The 22577-nt window shown below is 36.8% G+C and overlaps 1 protein-coding gene across 1 annotated transcript in view; it reads right to left on the bottom strand.

Annotated features, from left to right (window-relative positions):
• Positions 1 to 22577, bottom strand: part of ERICH3 (glutamate rich 3) — a 113860-nt gene that overhangs the window by 57740 nt on the left and 33543 nt on the right. The window contains exons 4-8 of the mRNA XM_039222130.1: positions 20361 to 20486; positions 16581 to 16652; positions 14621 to 14749; positions 9657 to 9815; positions 5170 to 5388 (exon numbers count right to left, since the gene is read on the bottom strand). Of these exons, the coding sequence (XP_039078061.1) occupies positions 5170 to 5388; positions 9657 to 9815; positions 14621 to 14749; positions 16581 to 16652; positions 20361 to 20486 (705 nt within the window). The remainder of the gene's footprint in view (positions 1 to 5169; positions 5389 to 9656; positions 9816 to 14620; positions 14750 to 16580; positions 16653 to 20360; positions 20487 to 22577) is intronic.

The raw sequence follows: 22577 nt of genomic DNA, 5'->3' as shown, positions 1-22577 counted from the left end.
CCAGTAATTGCACAGGGCTCATGGGGGGTATAGGAGGTGGGGATACAGAGACCAGATATAGAGAAAGCCCAGACTAGTTCATGCCTGGAGAAGCTCTTTGTCCTCTGTTTCACAAAACATATAAAAAAATAAAAAACAAACTGTGTTTGGTTTTTTAAGATTAATAACCATAATGATTAAGTAGCTTCTTATTTGAAAGCCTATGTTTTCACATTTATAAACACTATTTATGGGACCATTCACATGTTCATAGAGTAAGCGACCAGCAATATCATGTAAGAACAGAAAAATCTGGAGATGTGTGAGGTAAACCTCAGAGCAAAATCTAACTAGTCTCATAGATTCTGTAAAAGCAGTATAAACGCTCTGCGGGCCCTGGAACAAAAGGAAACAAAGCAACAGGGAACAGTAGCAACTTGCTGAGCTTTAGGATCGACCACACCTTGTCATTTAGCTCCATGGATCATCCCCTAGAGACAGAGATCACAGAAGGCAGGGACTGTGTTCCACACATTTATAGAGACACAGGTCACTCAGAAGCCTTATTTCTTTGCCTTTGCCATCTTTTTTTTTTCCTTTTAAGATGATTTGGAGGATGCTTTGGGGGTGGTAGGTATAAAATGAGTAAATTTAATGTATAAACTACTCATGAGAGCCACATCTCCTTAAATAAATCTTTTCTAGATTGAAATAAAATAAATCAAATTATTGAAGGAAAAGTGCAAGACTTTGCCCACTGTGCCAATTTTATTCTATACCTGAAGACCCAGGAGCTAGTGACAAATCCAAGCGACATCTAGGAAGCTCCTAAAGTCATGTGGCAAGATGACTACATCTTGAATACGAAAACAAGAGTCAAGGTTGAAGCTTCAGTGATGGCTAATAAGGATGAAGAAGAGTCACAAAGGAGGCAAGATGAGAGGTCAAAGGAGATGGCAAAGAATGATGAAGGTAGAGTGTGATGGAAGGCAAGGGAGGAGAGTTTTAAGGACAAGGCAACAGGCAGTAATAGCATAAAAGGCTACCATCAAGGAAAACTCATGGTAAGTAGAATACAAACAAAGATGGCAGAAGTAAGTCTAAACAGACCATTAAATCAAATAAATGTGATTGAACTAAACTCACTTCTTAAAGGAACAGATATCTTCAGATTGAAATAAACACAAAGCATCCAAATGTTACAGAAATACATTTAAAACCTAAAGTTTAAATTCAAAGATATTAAAAGACTGAAAGTAAAATGAATATGTATACATATATATATTAAATACTAATATCAAGAAAATAAGTACTGTGAGACAAAGGAGATATTAAGGCTAAAATTAATGTGATAAAGAGGAACATTTTTTTTAATCATAAAGAATCACTTCACCAGTAACATGGAATAATCCTAAATCTGAGAGCATATAACCAGGGAGGATTCTCAACATTACACAGCAAAATTTGACATAATTATAAGGAGAAATTGACAAGTCTACAATTATAGGGACTGAATTATCTCTAGAACTTAGGAACTGAGAGAGTATACAAACAAGAATGGTAAGCATGTGAAAACAGGAAGGACATAATATTTCTTATCTACTAGACATTTATAGAATTCTATTCCCAACATTAAGAGATTCACTGTCTTTACAAAAATTGAACATATATTAGCCCACAAAGAAGTCTCCACAAATACCAAAGAATTAAAACCATACAGCAAGATGCTTTTTATTGACTTTTTAAAAACCTTATTTATTTATTTTGAGACAGAAAGAGAGCACGAGCAGGGGCAGGGCAGAGAGAGAATCCCTAGCAGGCTCCATGGAGCTTGACCCAGGGCTCAATCATGCAACCATGAGATTATGAACTAAGCCATGATCAAGAGTCATATACTTAACTCATTGAGACACCCAGGCACCTCACTCAGCAAGATGCTTTTTAAAAGTAACATTCAGTGGGGGCACCTTGGTGGTTCAGTTGTTTAAATCTCTGACTCTTGATTTCAGCTCACATTATGATCTAATGGTTGTGAGATTGAGCCCCACATTGGGCTCTGCCCTGGGTGTGGAGCCTGCTTAAGACTCTCTCTCCCCCTTTCCCTTGCTGCCCCTCCCCTACATGCAGACTCTCTCAAAAAAGAAAAAAGAAAGAAAGAAAGAAAAAAAAAGAACAAAAATGAAAAAATAAAATAAAAAACAGTAACATTCAGTGAACAGAAAGGGAGTTCTTAGAATTAAAATAAGGCATCACAAGAAAAACCTCAGTAGAATGTGTGGAAGATAAAATTGAAAAAATCTCCTGTAAAGTAGAACAAAAAAAAAAAAAAAAGAGTGAGAAAATAGGAGAGAAAAGTTAAGAATATTAGAGCTTCAGTCTAGTAGCTCCAGAATTCCCCCAAATAGAGATTCCAAATAGAGAGAATAGAAGTTTGGAAACAAAACAAAAGACCAAGTCAGGCTAAAACCCTGTAACTCAAGAGACAGACATGCTAAGGTCTGTGGAAGCCAGGATGCCCGTTGACACCATGCTGTGTTGCTAACCCCAGTGCAGAATGCCCAGGGGAGGCTGGCTTATGTCTTATCTGCGCCTCACTTGTCATGGCCACAGGATGGAAAAGTCCCTGCTCTCTCCTCTGTGCCCAGTCACAGAAGCTCAGCCCATCCAGTGGCTGGCCCACACTAGGACTTGCCTGGACGCCCTGACCCTGGTGAGCGCATCTCCCTGGGAAACTCCATGACCTGGCTTCTCTGACTTCTCCAGAAGAGGCTCTTAAACCTGTCAAGGAACCAGACTCAGACTCTGACCCAAAGACTCCATTCAGTTTCTTTCTCCAGTAAATATTGTTCTTTCATTACAACGGTAGATGTGAGCTTATTTCTGAAGTTTCATGCATCTAAATCAGAGAACTCCAAAGAAAAACAGGACTCAGTTAACAAAGAAGTCAGTGTGATGGTTACTTTGGGAGTAATAGGGGATGTGATGGGACAGGAAATGGGGGCTCGTAGTATGACAGTAGTGCTCTTCTTTGTTAAGAAATAATGATGTATATATGGATATTTGCTTGATTATTGTTATTTAACTTGCACATATAGATTTAATACGTTCTTATGGTTGACATATTTAAAACTTTTTTTAAAAAATAAAAATATGAATGGGTCAAGCTTATCCTTGTAATATATTTTAACATCAGAAAGTCAAATGCTGCTAGCATATGAATATCATGAGGGACTCACTGTTCTCACTAAACAGAGGCCACAGCCTTCAAGAGCACATGTTTGCTGGCTTAGTGCAGAGGGACCAATGTCAGCATGTATGGTTCAGAGGTAAGTTAGTAGATGTGGTAGATTTTATTATTGGTCCAAATATTCACTGCCTCTTTCAGTGGGAGGAGGATACTTCCTCTTCCACCGCTGACAGGCTTTGGCAAGGAATTCAAGTAGAAGTCACATCTTCCACTGCTGAGTGGAATCTTAAAAACATTTCATAGTTCTGTTGGCCATGAAGGCAACATAACCCAGACATACCCCAGACAGGGACTGTTCCTCCAGTCTGGGTCCCAGAATTGCAAATGGCCAACCACCAACGGTAATGTGAATAAGAAATAAAACCCTATTCTTCCCTTCTGCAGGCAACCACCGCTGAAGCATAAACAGCCAAAACGAAGCTCCATTTCCCGAGAGCTGAGACAGAAAGACAACGTTCAATCCATGCCCCTCCGAAAGAATGCTGAAGTATAGGTTGTGTGAGGATACTACAAAGGTCAGCAGACTGGCAAGGCAGTCCAGGTTTACAGGAAGAAATAGGGCATGTGCACTGAGCAAGTACAGCGAGAGAAGGTGGGCGGTCACCCTGGCCTAGACTAAAAGTGGACAAAGACCGCAAAGAGATCCTTGGACGTAAAGCCAAACCTTGCCAAGTAGGAAAGGCAAAAGGCAAATATAAGGAAGAAACTATTGAGGAGATACAGGAATAAAGTAATCTTATATATGACTTGAAAAAAAAACTGTTAAATGAAAAAGAGAGAGATAGAAATCGACCTTTGTTATTGTAAGCTGAACTGCCTGAGGTTGTTTGTTAGACTAAAGTGACACTCAACTACTCTTCAGAGGACACTGCAGGAGGAGAGAAGATGACCTGGGGCCACAGCACATGAAGAGAGGATCTGGTTCCTCTGTGGAAAGCCTGGGTACGCTGAGAGACAGTGATGTATGTTACAGGGAGGATGAAAATCCAAATTAGAGAGGAGAATGACAGGCAGTGGAAAAAGGTAAAATTGAGGACCCATGGGGCAGTGGACCTCTGACATGAGGAATACAACGTTCTGTCAGAAACCGTAACAAAGGAAGAGTACTGGTGAAAATGGAAAGGAGAAAATTTGGGCAAGTGCAAGGAAGACAGTCCCAATATTTCGAGGTTATTGATGAAGAGAGCCGTGGGACTGAGATATGGAATGAGGTCAATGGAACGCTGGAGCAAGGCTGGCTGAGAAGAGTCAGTACGCAGTCTGCGTGCAAATTGGAACTTCACTCCCTTATTCTCCATCAGTGAAAGGTAGGCCTACCTATCTGCTAATAATCACAGAAGTTACATATAATTTTCATTAGTTGTGTATTTACACAATAACAATTAAGAGATCTTCTGCCTTTGTCCTATAAAGTATCCTATACAGTCTTACTGGCCTTAAGGCCATTTTTTAATCAGTATTTTAAGAAAATGAATACAAAAAGCTGTACTATTTTCAAAGAACATTGAAAGAAAATATATGGTATTTTCCCAAAAATCATTAAAAGGAAGCTTCAATACGGAACTTTATATGGTATGTTATGTTTTTTGGTATACGTAAGTCCCTGAATTTTCACAAATTAAATGTTAAAATACTTTTGATTGAATGGGCAAATTGAAGGAAATAAATAATTTGGAAATGGGCATAGTACAAACTAAATTTGACCACAAGATTTACTGGATTTTTAAAAATTGTGCTAAATTAGTTACTGAACTGAACTACTCAAGTATCTGATTTCAGATTCATTCTGGCTTACAATTACATTTATAAAATTATTACATTTATATTTGCAAGGAATTTTGCATTTGATTTCCCTAGATTCATTTTTACTATACATTTGGAAATTTAAAAGCACAACGTAATCTGTGCTAAATTAATAAAAGAAAACTTGATTCCATATTCACCCTGGTAAACAGAGGCTCTAAGCCATTTGGAGCAGTGGTAGGACGAAATCTTCTCCTTCTCCATGATTCAAGTCTATTTTCCCTTGTGATTTTTCCTCTGTGGGGAGGAGGTGAAGGAGGAATAGGCATCATGTAATTATTAATGTTTGGAAGTTGATAGCGATTCATTCCCTGTGAATTGTCCATGGAGTTCTTGAACTTCATCACTGCCTTCTTGCCCTGTAATCACATTTCATGACATAACAACGAGTAAAACAGAAGTAGTGACCATTGTAGCCCAAAATTTACATTGCATGTAAACACAACTGATATCAACAGGCACACTGAAAACATTTCATGTTTTTATTGAAAAGTGGCATTTTGTAATATCCACAGCAAGTTAAATTTTTATAGCTTTTTTAGCCTATTTAAGTATACTTTTAAGCCAAGCACACAGTAATGGAATTTTCAAAGTACTTTGGGATTTTTCTTCAACAATCCATTAAATCTCTGGGAACCCAGGGCAATTAAACAATTTAAAGTCAAGGAGTTTGGTATTGTACTTTGAAGCAGGGTTAGATAGTCCAATTAACAGCAGTGTGTTATTACTACTTTTTTCACCTTGATTTTACTCATCCAGGTGTTCTTATACTCCTTGATAATGTACTATCTAGGAACCAAATGCAGACTCTGACCCAAAGACTCTAGAGGTTCAGCTTATTTTCTCCTAGAAATTCAACTTGTAGGAATATATCTTACTAAGAGAACTACACAATACATTGATGTAAATGTGTATAAGGATACACACACACACACACACCCCAAATTTAGTTGAACCATCAAGTCCAACAATAGAATATTTGATTAAAAAATTTTTTGTCTTTGTAATAGATTCCCACCAGGCTTCAAAAAGAACCGTATGGATCTATTCATCCTGACATTAAAAGGTCCATGCAACGTGATCACACATTTCTTTTAAATAATTTGTATGTGGATTTTGATTAAATCAAGGATGACAAGAGGACTTTGAACTAAGGGTTGCCCTTAGGGATTTGGATTACTGGGGCATATCATTTTCTATCTTCCATATCTTTGCATTATTTGCAAAAATGTATCAATCAAATATTAAAGAGAATCAAAGGTATAATCAATAATTACATCACATTTTCAAGTACATTTGAGTCCTTGAGCTTTCATAAATTGGTCATTTTTGTGTAGCTGAGGTAGTTTCCCACAATTTAAGGCATCTTTAATCACTTTTATCCATTTTATACCAATTTACTTGGTATGGTTTTTTCAGTCAATTTATTCTTCGACATGCTTACATATAATAGTTACTGTTAGGAAAGGGGAGTCATTCTCCGAAGATTTCTCATTGCTAAATAAGTAAAAGCAGGATAAATAAAGGCACATATAGTTCATATTTTGATTGAGAGCAACATTTATGTGAACATAAAGGGATATAAGTAGTCACCAAGGAACTTAGAATTGTTAAATAGTTGATATTGTAGGTGCATTTATGTTCTCACTCTTCTTACATTTTATGATTTTCCTGTGATGGTGTGCATTGATATTGTAATAACAAATATAAATTAAGTAAAAATAATAAGAACAATAAAATAAGAACAATGAATCCAAACTTTGAGGCTTTGGGAGTTTTTTTCCTAAGTAGTTATCAGTCAATTGTATGCCTCATTTGGAAATTATTTAGTGAATTTTTAAAAAAATTAATATGCCATTCCTTACCTTGCTTTTTTAGCCCAAAATGTCTTGGACATCTTTCCATGCTGGTACAGATAAGTTTACTTTATTTTTTGTTTAACATACTTTAATAAATTATAATATTTTTAAACAACATCCTATTAAATGGTTAGGTGCCTTCAATTGTTCACTATTGAAAATATTATATTAAATATTCTTGAACCTACTTCTTTCCACATATGTGTATATTCCTAAAATAAATTCCTATATATAGAAATGCTTGAGCATGTTCATTAAAATTTGATATACCCACACTGTCTTCACAAATAGTCATACCAATTTCTATATCTATCAATAGTGTATGAGAAAGTCTCATTCTAGGGATAATCATTTTTAATCGTCACTATTTTTACTCAGTTGCCTCTTAACCACTCTGTTTTTGATCAAATTGCTTTGGCCTAAATCAAAGATCCTCACTCTTGAGGCTGAGAAACTTGCTTATGCCTATTTTTCCTTCAAAGGATTCCCATATGCATAACTTTGGGAATGCCGGCATCTTTGTAAATAGTTTCTTCGTTAAACTCTTTAAGAAAGCAATAAGAATTTAGTGGGTACACACTACATACTCAGAAATCACACAAACTACTATTCTTGAGAAATTTCTAGTCTGATTTTATATTAAATCATCTTCATCATCAAGGCCATTGAAAAAATTACTTGTATTTTCGAGCAGTAGAGTTTGCCTATGTATATTACAGTATAAACTCCAATAAGTTAAACACTTTTGTCTGCCTTGATAACTGATTTATCATCAATGCCTAGAGAAGTATCTAGTCCATAGTAAGTGCCTGATAAATATATACTAAATGAAAAGTATAAGTTTAGCTAGTTTAAATTAACATGGAATTGATCTCAATGTTGTAAGCCTAAGTAAGCTACCACTAAATTGCTATCCCTTGCTCATACCCCAAAACTTGAAAACAGGAAAATATAAGGCCGTATGCAGATTTAATGAATAAATCCATCCAGTCGCTCAGAGCAGAGCTAGAAAATCATCTGAAAGAAAAAGAAAATCCCTCCCTAGCCAGCAGAACTTGAATATTACCCGACTGATAGCATTTACATACCTAACAGGAAAATGTGTCTACCAAAGTATAGCAGCTTAGGAAAAAATACAATCACCTTGGCAAATGTGGAAAGTATAAAATATATCCCAGCACTATCTAGGGGAGAGAAAATCCCACCTCTTGGACTTTAAATATTTCCAGTCCTAATGGCAAAATTATCCTGGGAAGATACACAGGATTTTAGCCAAAGACCTTTGAGTTTTGGTACCTTTGGCAAGCCCATTCCTAAGATGAGATAGGTACATCAAGCCATTTTAACCTGATTCTATTCCATTATATTCCATCATTCTGATTCTATGCTCACTAGGCAACCTTCTCATTGTGATGTGGCTTCCCAGGTAGGTGTGTCTACAGGGGAGTAATACCATACTTTTACAGCTATGATTATCTGACATCTGGTTGATACATGGCCCTTGATTATGATTTGGCTCCCTATTTTGGTTTACTAAAGGAGATAAATGAACTTGTTCTTTATTATTTTAGTGAACCTGAGACAATCTCTCTGGACCTGACCATTCCTGGACACTAGCTAAAACAGGAAATCTCTCGGCTTTCTAGCTGATCCTAGAGGGTCAGCTTCATTGACTTATAAATTCACAAGCTTTTGCCTAGCCCTAAGCACTATTCCTTACACAAAGTGTTACCACTCTTGGTTTAATTTCTCCTGCTTTCTAGGAAACAACTATTAAATTAATTAAAATAAGGTTTGGGAAAAGTGCTTCATAAGCTGAAACATATATTAAATGGATAAAATATTACTTATTTGTTAGAGTTATATTTATACTTTTATTATGAAATACAATCACTTGTCTGAATTAATAGTATCAAGGTTATCTGTCCATTCTAGATGAAAAAAATCTTAATTTCGAAAAAAGAAAAAAAATCCTAATTTCATATGTCTTATGTTTCCAAATAAGAAATGGAACTAAATTCACTTATTTGAACACAGTGACAACTGAACTTGTGACACAGATTCTTTCTTAAGCTGGCAAATGTTTCTTCTTCATGTTGGAAATACAAAGGATACCCTCCCTCATTACTGAATGTTCTAACTATTCCTCCCTGCTTAAGTAACTCATATTTTATGTTTACCACATCTCCCTCCTGAGTGCTGTTAAAATAAGTTCAAATTACCAGAGACATAACCTTGAAAAGGAAGCAAAGTCAAGCTGCTATGTGTGATTAATTCACCACTTTTTAAAGATGGACATTCTTTTCCTTCTGTATCCAACTTTCTCCAGAGTCAAACTTGAAGCAATTTCATACACTGATGGTAAAGTAAGTCAGCATGCAAATGTAAGCCTATTCTTGGAAAGTTTCATTTTCTAGGTTTCATGCATTTAAAATTTAGAATCAGTCAACATTGGGTCTATTCTGATAGAAGTCATACCTGACTATAACAAGTTCTTCTTTGTTTTTTATACAAACACTCAAATTAAGGAAAGGTGACCTTATACTATTACAAATCTATTCCTTACTCTTTTTGCTTAAAAGCACAGAAATCATAGGCCTTTCGGTTAGAGTAAGATATAATTAAAAAGAAGTACACAGTAAATGCTTAATAAGTGCACAATATAAATTTCACTGAGTAGATTAATTGAATCTTTCTATCTTAAAACCTTGGTAATCTAATATTCTAATGAAGAATAAAAAGATATTTCTTGAAGAAGTAACATTTACCCCAATGGGAAATGGAGCTTCATTTTCCAGCAATGAGGTTTTCGATCTGGACCCCGAAGTTATCTTTGGAACAGTTCCTACTGCAGGATTACTGGGAAGAGGCTTTAATCGAATTGGAGGCTGCATATTTCCTGGGGCAGTGTATGGTCGAGGGGCTGTCTAGACAATTAAGGGAAAAAAATTCCATTTAAATTAGTATCTTGACATGTTTCCAGAACCAATTAATAACCCAACAAATTGCCTAGAGTAATTAATGGTGCCTTTTTACTGAACAGATTAAACTTTAATTATATCCTTCCATTATACATGGCCTTATGACCCAAAGTATTTGTTAAAACATATGGTGTGGAAGTCCTCTACATAACTAAATGCCACAATTATAGAGTATTCTAGACAAAGGCGATGTTCTCTGCTAGGTTCCTGTATTTTATTCATTTTGTAAACTTGCTGACAATACATAATTTATTCGGTGCATAAAATGGCTTTGCTCAATTAAATGTTACCTTGAATAATGTTCCTATTTTAGAGATCTAAAGAGATATGATTGGAATGGACTCATTTCCATTTAAATGTTTTCAACATAAACTACTGTGAGTCCTTTCTGTCTTAAGATTGGTGCTGAAGTAAAAGCAGACAATATGATTCAAAAAGAGGAAAGTTGGATGCTTAACTCTAATGTATTACCATTTATTCAACTTCTCCCTCGAAATATTAGGAAAGCAAAAATGAAAAACAGTAATCGGCAACTGAGAAACAGTGTGTAAAAATGGAGAGGTTTTCCAGGCTGGACCTTTTCCATTTGCCCCTCTTCTGCCTTCTCTGCCCTGCTCTGCCCTCTGGGAGTCATTTCTCTACTGACTGCACCAACTAATCTCAGGATTCCAGTTGGATTTGGCTGATGTTAGGCACCGGCAGGAGATCAGAAGACAGGACGCAGGAGGTTGGGGTCTCAATTCTCCTGGACATTTCCTACCAAAGGTTGTGATGGGTCAGCTGAGTCCACAGCTCCTGTCGGGCAGTCCTGTCCTAGCCGACAAGTCCTGTCTGCTGGTGCTGGTACCCAATCCTTCCCTCTCCCTCTCTGGCCTAGGTGCTGTGATTTCCCATCATGCTGACCCCAGCAGGCTTAACATCCCCAGTTGGTTTTCCTTAACCCTGCTGGCATTTTTGTAAATAGTTTCTTCATTAAACTCTTCCTAATTACCCTATTTGTGTGAGCCATCTGTTTCCTGCTGAGACCCTGACTGATGCATTTTCTAATCAAGAATGTACTATAAAGAATACAAAAAGTGCGGGCATGGAAGACCAGAAATGCTTTTTGTGTCACTGACAGAACACTATGGGTTTAGTATAAGGATCAGCAATGTCTCAAAAAGAAAAAACAAGGTTTTTGGCTCTATTGTTCTATTACAAGTAGGAACTTGTAAAGAATAGTATATGTATATTTGGGCAAGAGAGTTAGAACGACGGTATATAAATGACCCATGATTAAGGCTTAACGCACTGACTCAAGAACAGTGAACAACAAATATTCAGCTCTGAAAAAGTGTTGTGTAAGTACATAAAAAATGATGATAAGGCAGCTCCTACCACCACAATTTGGTCTGAGTGCCATCTTTACAAGTATGTCATACGTCACTAAATGTCTGATTTTGTTAACTCAGCATTCACTGGATTCCAACTATAGGCACTATGAGGGAATTAAAAAGTAATTTTTAACATCTAATGCAACACAAGACAATTAATGCCAAATAAACCACACAAACACTGCCACAGAGACAATAACAACAAAAACAAAGTAAGAACTAACAGGACTTAGAACTAAATATTATTTGGAATAAACCAATGAGACTAGGACAAATTCAAGTTTTCACAGAAGCGTTTTATCCAAATGTATGAGCAAGAGAAGAAAATAGATGAGCAGAGAAGAAGAATGATAACTTTGAACATCCAAGTAAGTAGAAAGCCACTTGTGAGACAGACATGGGAAAGGTATCAAAAATTTCCCAGTATCTGTTTTCCTTTCTTCACTAGTCATAGAATTTTTATCAGGGAACATCGCTATCATAAATAAAAACTGTATTTCCCAGCATCTCTTGCAGCTCTGTATAGATATATGCCTCAGACTTGTCCAACCAGATGTGAGCAGAAGTGATAAATGAAACCTCTAGATCATGCCTTTCGAAGAAGTGTGCTGTCACTTTCCCTTTACCCCCTTCCCTCTGATTGAAATATTCACATGGTGATATGCCGTCTTGGCTTAAGTATATGAAGACGACACACTAAGTCTCACAGATCAATGACACAAATAGGAGTCTGAGCTTTTGATGAGCTCATACAGTAAAGATGGGCACAACAGCTGAAACTCACATAAGTGTGTTGCAGTGGGAAGGACATCCTTATGTTTAAGTCATTGTTATCTTGGGTCTCTGCACACGAACCTATTTCGTGACCTGTACGGAATCCTTAGTGGATTGACCAAGGCAACATTTGATTTAAAGAAATAGGACATAAGGCTCTATGAGCCAAAAGGTAAAATGTCTTAAAACCCACAAAGATATATCATACTTGTTCATCTGATTTCTGAACAAGGAAATCAGATCATCCAAAAGAATTCTTAACACTGTAAAACAAATATGCCTAAGACTTTCTCTTGTCAAATAATTCAACTGAACACAAACACATTGAAAATCTAATGTAGGAATTTAAGAAAGCAGGTTACTATAAACTAGAACATGATCTATTGGCTTCTGTGCTCTAAATTTTATTTCCCTCATTTGCATACAGATATCATTCAGTTAGATGAATATGGCAGTCAAATGTTTAACTGATTACATTTATCTCTAAAAACAAATCTGCATCATTCAACTAACAGCTGTGAGCTACAAACTGTTATAGTTCACATCAAAAAGCCACCTTAAATTTGCTATATTTGAAACTGTTTGTAATATATTTTCTTGGAATAAATATGGCACTGTAGCTTAACATTTTCGAAACCGTACCAGAATGTGAATTGAAATTGACTACCTGGTGATTACTCAGCTTAGCTGAGCATTTCCAGTTCTGAGTAGAAGATCTCCCGGGTGAATTTCCCAAGCTTGTGCAGAATTAGTTGAATGGCTTTCCACAGTTTTAATGGGAATGGTGCAGCTAAAAGCCTATATGCTACTCTGAAAGTTTAGGTTCAATTAGTGACCAAGTGCAATAACTATTCACTGGATGCTTTCTTTCTTCCTTCAAGAAAGATAAAAGGAAAATCAATGGTAATATCCCAAAAGGGTTATTATCTCCATCTCAATGGCACATGGAGGTCAGGAGTCAAATTTAAAGGATATACATCCAAGTTGGGAGAACGAAAAGGAAGATCTGAATTTCTGTAAAATGGGAACTACAATTCTGAAATCACAATAGGTATTCCCCAGTGGTGCTTGCACCGTAGGGGGTGACCAGGTGAAGAACTGTGGCTTACCAGATAGAAAGGCTTCTGAAGTGCTGGTGTCAGTGTTTCCTGTAATTTTTAAATTACTTTCTCACTCCTGCCACATTAAGATCTCCTGGATGTATCATAAACTACTTATTGAGGGTGTTCAGCTGGAAAATTGAAAAGAAAGCCTTTCAAGGGTTTTTTCCTCTCTGAAACAGGTGGGAAGATAGAAAACAGCACTTGATTGTTTCTTTTGTTTCAACCAGGTTAATCTTTTGAGAGCCTAGTGAATTTGCCATTCAAAAAAAAAAAAAAAAAGGAATTATTTGTGTACGTATACATTGAAATGAAGCTTGGAAATATGGTATCAACAAAGGGAAAACGGTTGCTTTTCATAACTTGAGCTGTTCATTGGGAAATGTCAAAACATATTTACCTTTGAAAAATGTCAAAGCTTAACACTATATGCGATGAACCTACTTCAACAATCTGTGAAAGCTTTGCAATTTCTCTGTAAATATTGTGCAATCCAAAAAAGTGTTCATGCTAACAAGGAAATATATTAGGCCACACAAAGCAAGAATAAAGATGTGATCAACCAATTCATTTACAACTTAAACCATCAACCTCCAGCAAATATTTTGCAAATCTTTTCCTGTATCCATATTATTTCAAGCTACCTTAGCTTCCTTCAAGCAAATATCCTCTCTATATTATAAGTGAATCAAACTAGGATGAAATGTCAGCATGAAATTTCTTTAAACAGAATATCTGTATATTTAACTATTTTTGTCAGAGAGTGTGTACATGCTTTTGATAAAAGAAGCACAAATATAAGTATATGGCCCACCATGATATATAGTATGACTGAGTTTGTGTGCATAAATAAGTTTTACAGATAAGGTGAGAGTGGAGGGAACAGCAAGACAAAACCCAGAGGTCAGAAAATATAGAACATATGTGGAATGACTCATGCTTCCACAAACTTGCTGCATTGTAGGGTGCTAAAGGGTAATCATGAGGGGAAATATTGAGTTGGTTAAATTGAGGTCATATGGCTTAGAGTTTTAAATGTCAGGTGAGAGAATCTAGGTTTTTCTAAACATGTCACAGAGCCAGTAAAGGCATTTGAGTATATAAGTAGCATAAGTAATCCACACTTTAAGAAAACAAATCTATGGGGCACCTTGCTGGCTCAGTTGGCTAAGCATCCAACTTTAGCTCAGATCATGATTGCACAGTTTATGAGTTCAAGCCCTGCTTTGTGCTGGCAGTGCAGAGCCTGCTTTGGATTTTCTCTCGCTTGGACTCTCTGCCCCTCCTCCACTTGCACTCTCTCTCTCAAAATAATTTAACATAGGTGAATTATTGACTATGGGACATTCAGTAAAGACAGCTGAACAGATACAAAACTACTTTGTCATTCAGTAGGATTCAGAGAATTATACAGACAGATACTCAGAAAGGATTCTTTCTGAGAGTAATTGGAAATTATCAATTAGTTGGAATGGTACATGACAGAGTGTTTAATATGACTTACCAGTGTTATTGGACTGGAATTTCCTTCATCAACCAGAACACTATGGCCACGGTTAGTCTTTGGGCCAACTGGGGGGTGGGGAGACAGGATTGGCATGTTATTTTCTATAGACCATCTTGTGGCTTCTCCCTAGAATAAGAAAGTGATTTAACAAGGTGATGCATAATTAGTAATGTAATTACTAAACCTGCCTGACAAGTAAGAGTTAATATATTATTAAAGAAGTCCTTTCTCATTACTTTTGATAGTGTTCCTTCTGGGGTGCCTGGGTGCCTCAGTCGGTTAAGCATCCAACTCTTGATTTGGGGTCAGGTCATGATATGATAGCCATGAGATTGAGCCCTATGTCTGGCTCCATACTGAGCGTGGAGCCTGCTTGGGATTCTCTCTCCCCCCTCTCTCTGCTCCTCCTGTGCTAGCTCTCACTCACTCTCACTCTCTCAACATAAATAAACATTTTATAAAAGTGTTCCTTCTGAAGTCTATCATGACAGTCAGAAAAAGTTCCACAGCTGTACTGGGGCATTGGGTGTGGTCGTGAGAGGCAGAAATTTCGGTCTCCTATAGTGGGAGAAACAGCTGTACTCAAAGAAATAGCAATGGATACAGTGCATCCTGAGTTTTAGCAATAATGCTATTTATTAATCCACTTTAAGCAGAGCACTACAAGAAGCACAATGCTCTTCACAACCCTGATTAGTAAAGACTACCAGCAAATATTACTTTACTCCCTTAAAAAATAATTAAATCATGTCCCAAGCAAGAGGGCTGCATATTACATAAAAGGAGGCTAAATTATAGGTCTTTCACTAAGTACAGCTATAAAGTGAAAACAGTTATAGATACAAATCACAGAGAGAGGAACTGAATGTCCGTCAGGAATTTCTGCCACTGTTGTAACATGCCTGCGTGTCTGGCAAGCTGAATGAGAGTGAACCACACACTGCTTCAAGCAGTGTTTGCTACTATTTCCAGTGGCCATTTTTCTCCATGAGCATTTCTTCAGTAAGTCAGAGAATCTATAATTCAGTTCTTGATGCTGGAGAATATTGGTAAAGTTGAATTAACCACAGATCTCTACACACCTTCTATGATCTTGAAAAACTGTCCCATCTACTGTTATTTAACACTTTGCTAACAAGATTATCTTTTGACCACGACAAAATAGATTTGAGTCTATCAGGCAAGAGGGAAATATGACCGTTTTCTACAGCAAGTTATTCTATAGAAGCTTTGCAAATAGTCCTTAGCCTGTGAAATGTGTCTTAGGCCCCACATTTGTAATATGACACAGAAAATAAAGAATAACATGTGAGTTTGAGTGGCTTAAGAAATCGAATAAAACTGCCAACCTAAACTGAAGCCTTTCAAGCATGCTTAATTGAATCTCTTATCATCTTGATTCAAATTTATATGTTTTGTAAGTTCACTTCAAAGAAGGGATATCAAATACAAATATGGAAAAACAAGGAATTTTTAAATGCCTTGTACAGAATGTTTAAAATCTTAATGCTTTTATTTGCCAAATAGATCTTCCCTGCCATCTATTTTCAAGGGTCATGTTTGCATGAAAATGTGCCATTGGATAAGTTTTAGAATCCATTTTCCCAATCACTTTGGGAACATCATCTATTTTCAGCTTTTTAAGACAAAGAACAAGAATCCTATGGTGTTTATCACATATCAATCAAGAAAAAACAAAAGCAAAATTTCAAACTTGAAAAGAATGTTTTCATGTTTCCTTTGAAAGGTTTGTACCTTATAAAATTTATTTTGCACAATAAGCTCCTATTTTGCCCAGATTTTCTGAAATAATGGTGGCCAAGGTATAGTCTTGGTGAAACCATCACCTGACTTCAGCTGAGTTACCCAAAAGTAAAGTGCCTCAAAAAACTTCAATAATAGCACCATTGGCTTTTAAACTTATTATGAAGTAAAAGAGAATTGTGTAGCTCCTTACCTTAAATCTCTGAATTCGTTCCTTTCTAGCTAAGGTCTCCAGTTTTTTCTTTATTTCAAGTTGATGGTAACGCTAAGCACACAGGAAAGAATGGAGGAAAAGATCATATCAATTATAGCCAAGAGTTTTTTAGAGGAAAATAATCCCACCAGCTAGCTGTATTCCTGGTGCCCCCACCCCTTGTCATTTAGATGCAGAAGAATCACCAGCATACATGAGCAAGTGGCAATATAAATTGGTACAACTCTTTGGAAAACCAATCCCTAACATAAAGTGGTGAAAAGGGTCCCAATCCTTCTAAAACTAGGAGGAAATTGGGATTAAAAGAAAACATATCTGTGTTATACACAATGATGCTACCTGAAAGGATTTTTCTCTTCAAAGCAAAAATTCAGAAGCAATATAAACCTTATAGAGAAGGGTTACCTTTTGGCCACATCTGTATAATGGAATAGAATATAATAATTAAAATAAAATTCATAAAGAATTTGTTTAAAAAAAAGTTTGAAAATGGATGTAATGCAGGAGCAAAGTAAAATTGAATTGATCATACTTATATTGTGTGACTGCCCATGTGCTAGGAAGATGCATCATGGACACCATCTCCTTTGGAACAATGCTGATTGCTAAGTGGTCTCACTCCACAAGTGTAGAAACTGAGGCAGAAGACCATGAACTTGTCCCAGGTCACATATTTAGTCAGTGGTGGAACTGTAATTTGAAGCTCAGTCTATTGGACACTAACTTCCTATTTGTTTGGTTTTTACTTATTTACTTATTTTTCACACAACCGTGTCCCAGTCATAACAAAGTATATTTTTATTAATGTATACATATGAATAGAGACTAAAAGGAAATGTGTTAATAGCAGTTCTCTCTGAGACAAAGGATTTTATGTGGTTATTTTCCTTGATATACTTTCTTGCATTTTCCTAATTTTCTGTAATATATCATATTAATTATATAATTTAGAAATAGGAGCACCTGGGTGGCTCAGTTAGTTAAGCATCTGACTTTGGCTCAGGTCATGATCTCACGGTTCGTGGGACCGTGCTGACAACTAGCTCAGAGCCTGGAGCCTGCCTCAGATTCTGTGTCTCCCTCTCTCTCTGACTCTTCCCTGCTCATGCTGTCTCTCTCTCCCTCTCTCTCAGAAATAAATAAAAACCATTTAAAAAAATTTAGAAATAAACCCCATATGAAAATAATGTGCTTACAATTCTATTTGAAATCATTCAGACATATTTGAGAGCATTTTAAAGAGTGGTTTTATCCTATATTTTTTATCTCTTTGTGCTGCCGTTAGGATCCCGCAGACTCAATCCTTCCCTACCCAAGTATCATCCACCTCTTCAGACACTTCTCTTTCTTCTATCCCTCTTCCTTGGTCTCTCACCCACTGATCACCATTTTGTTAGATTCGCTACTAGTCATTTTCCATCTTCCATTTATTTCTAAGTCTCTGCAGCCCTCTCTCCTATTGCCCCTCCTCTTCACCAAGGCCACCAACGTTTTGCCTCTGGGTCAGACCAGAGTCCTTTTTCCCCCAGTACTTACCTGTTTAACCATTGTACGTGCAGCTTGTGAGAGCCTGCTGGCTTCCAGGACACCTCTCCATGGAGCCCGGGTTTCTACCACTGAGGGCTCCCTCTAACTCCCTGCGGTAGGTAATTCCTGAGCCCCAGCAGTGCACTGCAAGCTAGCACCCCCAGAGTTGCTCTGGCGCCTTCTCCCCACTCCGTCCTCATTCAGTGTCAGTCTCTCTCCCCCTTCGCATCTCCAGGGACAGCTGCCTTTCCCCAGCGTTTCCTTGACTGCTGTGAGCCATTACCCTTGGGCAACAGCTTCCTAATTGACCTCCCACCTCTAATCTTTTCCACTTCATTAATCCATCTCCCACATTTTTAGCAACATCATCTGTCTAATGCTACTCTGCTCATTTATTTCATGCCCCTGCTGAAAAAACATCTCATCACCTCATCACCTATGGTCCAGACCTAGTTAGCAATTGAAGGCCTTCCAGAAAGCAGGCCCCAGCTTACTGAAGAGTGCCTCTTCCTGCCCCTCCTTCAACCAACCTGCCTTGCAGTGTGGCCTCAGTGAGCTTCCCTGCCCATCCACAATGGTCTTTCCCCTGTAACATTGCACCTGCTGACCTCGCTATCTCACATGTTTTTCTCATGCTTTCACATGCAGCCTCACTCAGGCTTCAAGATCCAGTTCAAATAGCAGGACCTCTGTTCTGCTTCCTCTGACTTTCACAGAAGCAAATCATCATTCTCTACTTCCCTGAACTAGGTCTGTTTTCCCTCTCTTCTACCATTTGATCACTTTCTACAGTATGTTTTTGCTTTTGTTTTTTTAATTTTATATCTCATAGCTATGTCTCATAGCTATGTCACATAGCTTCATACTGGTATGTGGTAAGCCTACAATTAATGATAAATGTCTGTGGTATGAACAAATACATGAATGCTAATATAACAACATTGGTAAATAGCATCAGCATAAACTAAATGTGAGACAAATGTGACAACTTAGAGACAGCTATTCTATTTGTTAATTATATTAATATATTACATATCATAGTTATATATATTATATTATATAAGATTATATTATATACTCCATATTAACACTTATCTAAGATATTTATTCCAAATTTTAAGTATATATAAAGACTCTTAAGTAATAGCATATTCAACAGTTATGATGTGTAAGTTACATGAAAGTGGAGAAAACCAAAACTTTAAGGATCAAAGCTAATACAAAACCTGGTGCCTATTTGCTAAACATGAAAGTAAGTATAGATTAATCTACTGTACTATTTTTTAACATTAGTTGCAGAATTGCAACTAATACTTTTATAAGCAAGTGAATTTGAATGATTCCATATAACTGATGCACATTTATAAAGCATAAAATGAATTCCTAATTAACAGATCCTATACATCTTATCTGAATGCAACGCTTGTTCATTTTAATGGTAACATAATAATAAATATTTTCAGTGCCACTACACTTAGTATTGGTTTACTGGTGATTCTACAGTTGTTCATAAATGTTTACTGCACTCACAGGTCAATGATTTTACCAGCCAAGCTTTCTGATTTACTGCTATATGGTCAAGCCAAAAAGTGACATGCTTTTTCAAAGAGATTAAAATGGTGTTGATGCTTGAAACTATAAGTTCCATAGAGCAAGGCTAAAATAATTTATCAAGTTAGCTAGATATCCTACTAAAAATGCCATGTCAGATTTGACAAAAAAGTTGTTGATGCTTGGTTTATGAATCTACTTTGACCAATGTGGCCTAAAGTGGGAGGGACAGCAGATGTTTCAATGCTTAGTCCCTGAAATTTAGCATACGGCTCAGCTTCAGAACCTTAAAAGAATAACAAATCTGAAATAATTCATGGCAGTGGAATTACTGATATTTAAGCAGATGTCATTTTTTTTTAGCAAATGGAAATTGAGGTACAGATGGTGAGGGCTGGTATGTTTTAGAGTAGCCATTAAGGATTAAAAATCTACATTTGTTAAATTAAATATCACAAAATATATAATGATGTCCATATTTTTCTGTAACTGAAACAGAGAAGAGCTTACTTCAGTCTCTTGGCTCCTTGCTACCCAGAGATTATAGAGTATTTCTCAGAGCACCTTGTTCCATTCCTTTTTAATGAAATACAGGAGGAATCCCTCTGTTTCTGAGTACAGAAGTAGTATTAATTATCATATTAGAAAATATCTGTTATAAAGAAAATGTGAATACTTTACCTCCATATCAAGAACCTTATGGAAAATAGCCTGAGCTAGGCACTCCCGGATATATTTTTGGTGATCCCTCTTCATGATATTTAGTTTGTATTCTTTTTCAGAAAGTATTCTCCCACTTCTTGTGATCTGTTTCATGATAAAACATATATGGAAATACAAAGCAGAAAATGCATTGTTTGTTACCATAAATGGAGAGACGGCATGACAAAGAGACAGAGAGAGTGGCAGCGTCTTCTAAGCCTAAAAGAACATACTACTATGGTTGATAAACTTTCACTCTTAATGAATATTTCATAAAGGAAAAAAATCAGTCTCATGTACCATCATTGAAAAAACACACACAGGTGGCGCACTTGGCAAGGTTTTCATTAGAGTCACAATTTCTCCTTGATGGAACCCAGGTGTCCTTTTCATGTCTCTTTTTTGGGAAGAAGAGGTAGAATGCTACCTTGAAGCAATGAATAGGAGCAGTGATCACAGGACTGATGATCTCACAGGAAATAACTTTGAAGGGCAAAGCATGTAAGCTATAGAGGTTCTCACCAGTTTGTTTTAAAAACAATTGGTTTCATTACTTTATTTTCACACTGTTTTTTCTCCTTCCACTCTCCAACCCAGAATGTAATTTAATGTGTTGTGAGTCAGATTTCTTTCAGAATATGCAGTGCTGCACATATAAAAGAGTCCAGATTGCTTTCGATTGGCATCATTGAAAATGTCAGGAGTGGTAGTTTCTGGTTTTTATTTACGTGTTTTTCTTTGCTTTTAATCCTTCCTGAGAGCATATTTGTGGTATTCTTCTGTATCTTCTATAAATAGAGGGGGTTATCCTTCCTGGATTGTTGATCTTCTTCCTTTCCACTTAATTATGCCCTGCTCTTTCAGGTCTAACCCCAGCCCACATATTTCTTAATTTTGAAAACTGTAGGTTTTGAACATTGTTGTGGCAACATATTGGTAGTGCTGGGACCAAGGAGATTTGTGTTACAGGTGACTGGTTACTGACGATCTTTTTTAATATCTTTTTTTCCCCTTAATGGAAAAAGGGGACGTGGTTCTAGAAAGTGTTTCCAATCACAACTCAGTTACAGTCTTTGAGATGTGTTGTCCACTGGATATCATGTAATATGTTTCCAGCTGAGAATAAATGTTGAGAACGTCCTGTACTGTGGCTCCCTCCTCAGTTAATAGGTGTCCCTGTTTCTCCCGCTGGGAGATCTGATCTCCCTAACTAGACTGGAAGCTCCTATAAGGCAGAAGTTCTTAAATTTGAGCTCGCATCAGAATTACCTGGACAAAGTGTTGAAAATTGATTGGTGGGCTTCACTTTCCAGCTTCTGACTCAACAGGCCTGGAGTGGGGCTCTAAAATTTGCATCTAACAAGTTCCCAAATGATGCTCAACACAAATAAGTTCTAGAGAAATCTTCCTTTTTTGAGTTGTCATGCACATAACCAATGTTCAATACACACTTGCTAATGATGCTAATAAGTAAATAAAAAGTCCTTCCCATTTATACATAAAGCTTACCAATTGTTGCTATTCAAAGAGGGAATGTTAATAGTAACCACAACAATTGCAACAAGCATTTATTACACATTTCTTATTGCTGCAACAGTCCTGAGGACTGGGTATCATTATCTTCATTTCATAAGTGAGGAAGGTGGAGCTGAGCAAGTATGTGATTTGCCCCAGATTCTATGACTTGTAAATGGCAGAGCCAAGTTTCAGCCAGGTTTGTCTGATAACAAAGCCCCAGGAGACAAAAAGCAAGCTCTCAGGAGATCTATGCCAGAGTTCCAAGCACAGAAACAACAATTAGAAACATAATTCATATCCTTTCAACACCATGGCAACAAGAGTTAAGGAAATTCATTGCGTTTTAAGAAGGTAAACAGCTAAAATCATTACTCACACACTTTGTAAAACCACGCCTATTTATTCCAGTGGAAAACTGTAGTATTTTTTAAAGATTTTCACATTGAATACATTTAGAAGAATGGAAATTTTGTGGAAATGATAGCTTTAGAGCTAAGAAAAGACACTAATGTCATCGATAAACCATCCAGGAAATGAAAGTTTTTAAAATTCAAGGGAAATTTTTTTTCTTAAATAGTTTATTGTCAAGTTGGTTTCCATATAACACCCAGTGCTTATCTCAACAAGTGCCCTCCTCCATGCCCATCCCCCCTCCCCTGTCTCCCTCTCCCATCAGCC

The sequence above is a fragment of the Hyaena hyaena genome, unplaced genomic scaffold (assembly GCF_003009895.1).
Source record: "Hyaena hyaena isolate Hyena2069 unplaced genomic scaffold, ASM300989v1 scaffold_1061, whole genome shotgun sequence".
Taxonomy (NCBI): domain Eukaryota; kingdom Metazoa; phylum Chordata; class Mammalia; order Carnivora; family Hyaenidae; genus Hyaena; species Hyaena hyaena.
This window is presented reverse-complemented; position numbering and strand designations above follow the sequence as displayed.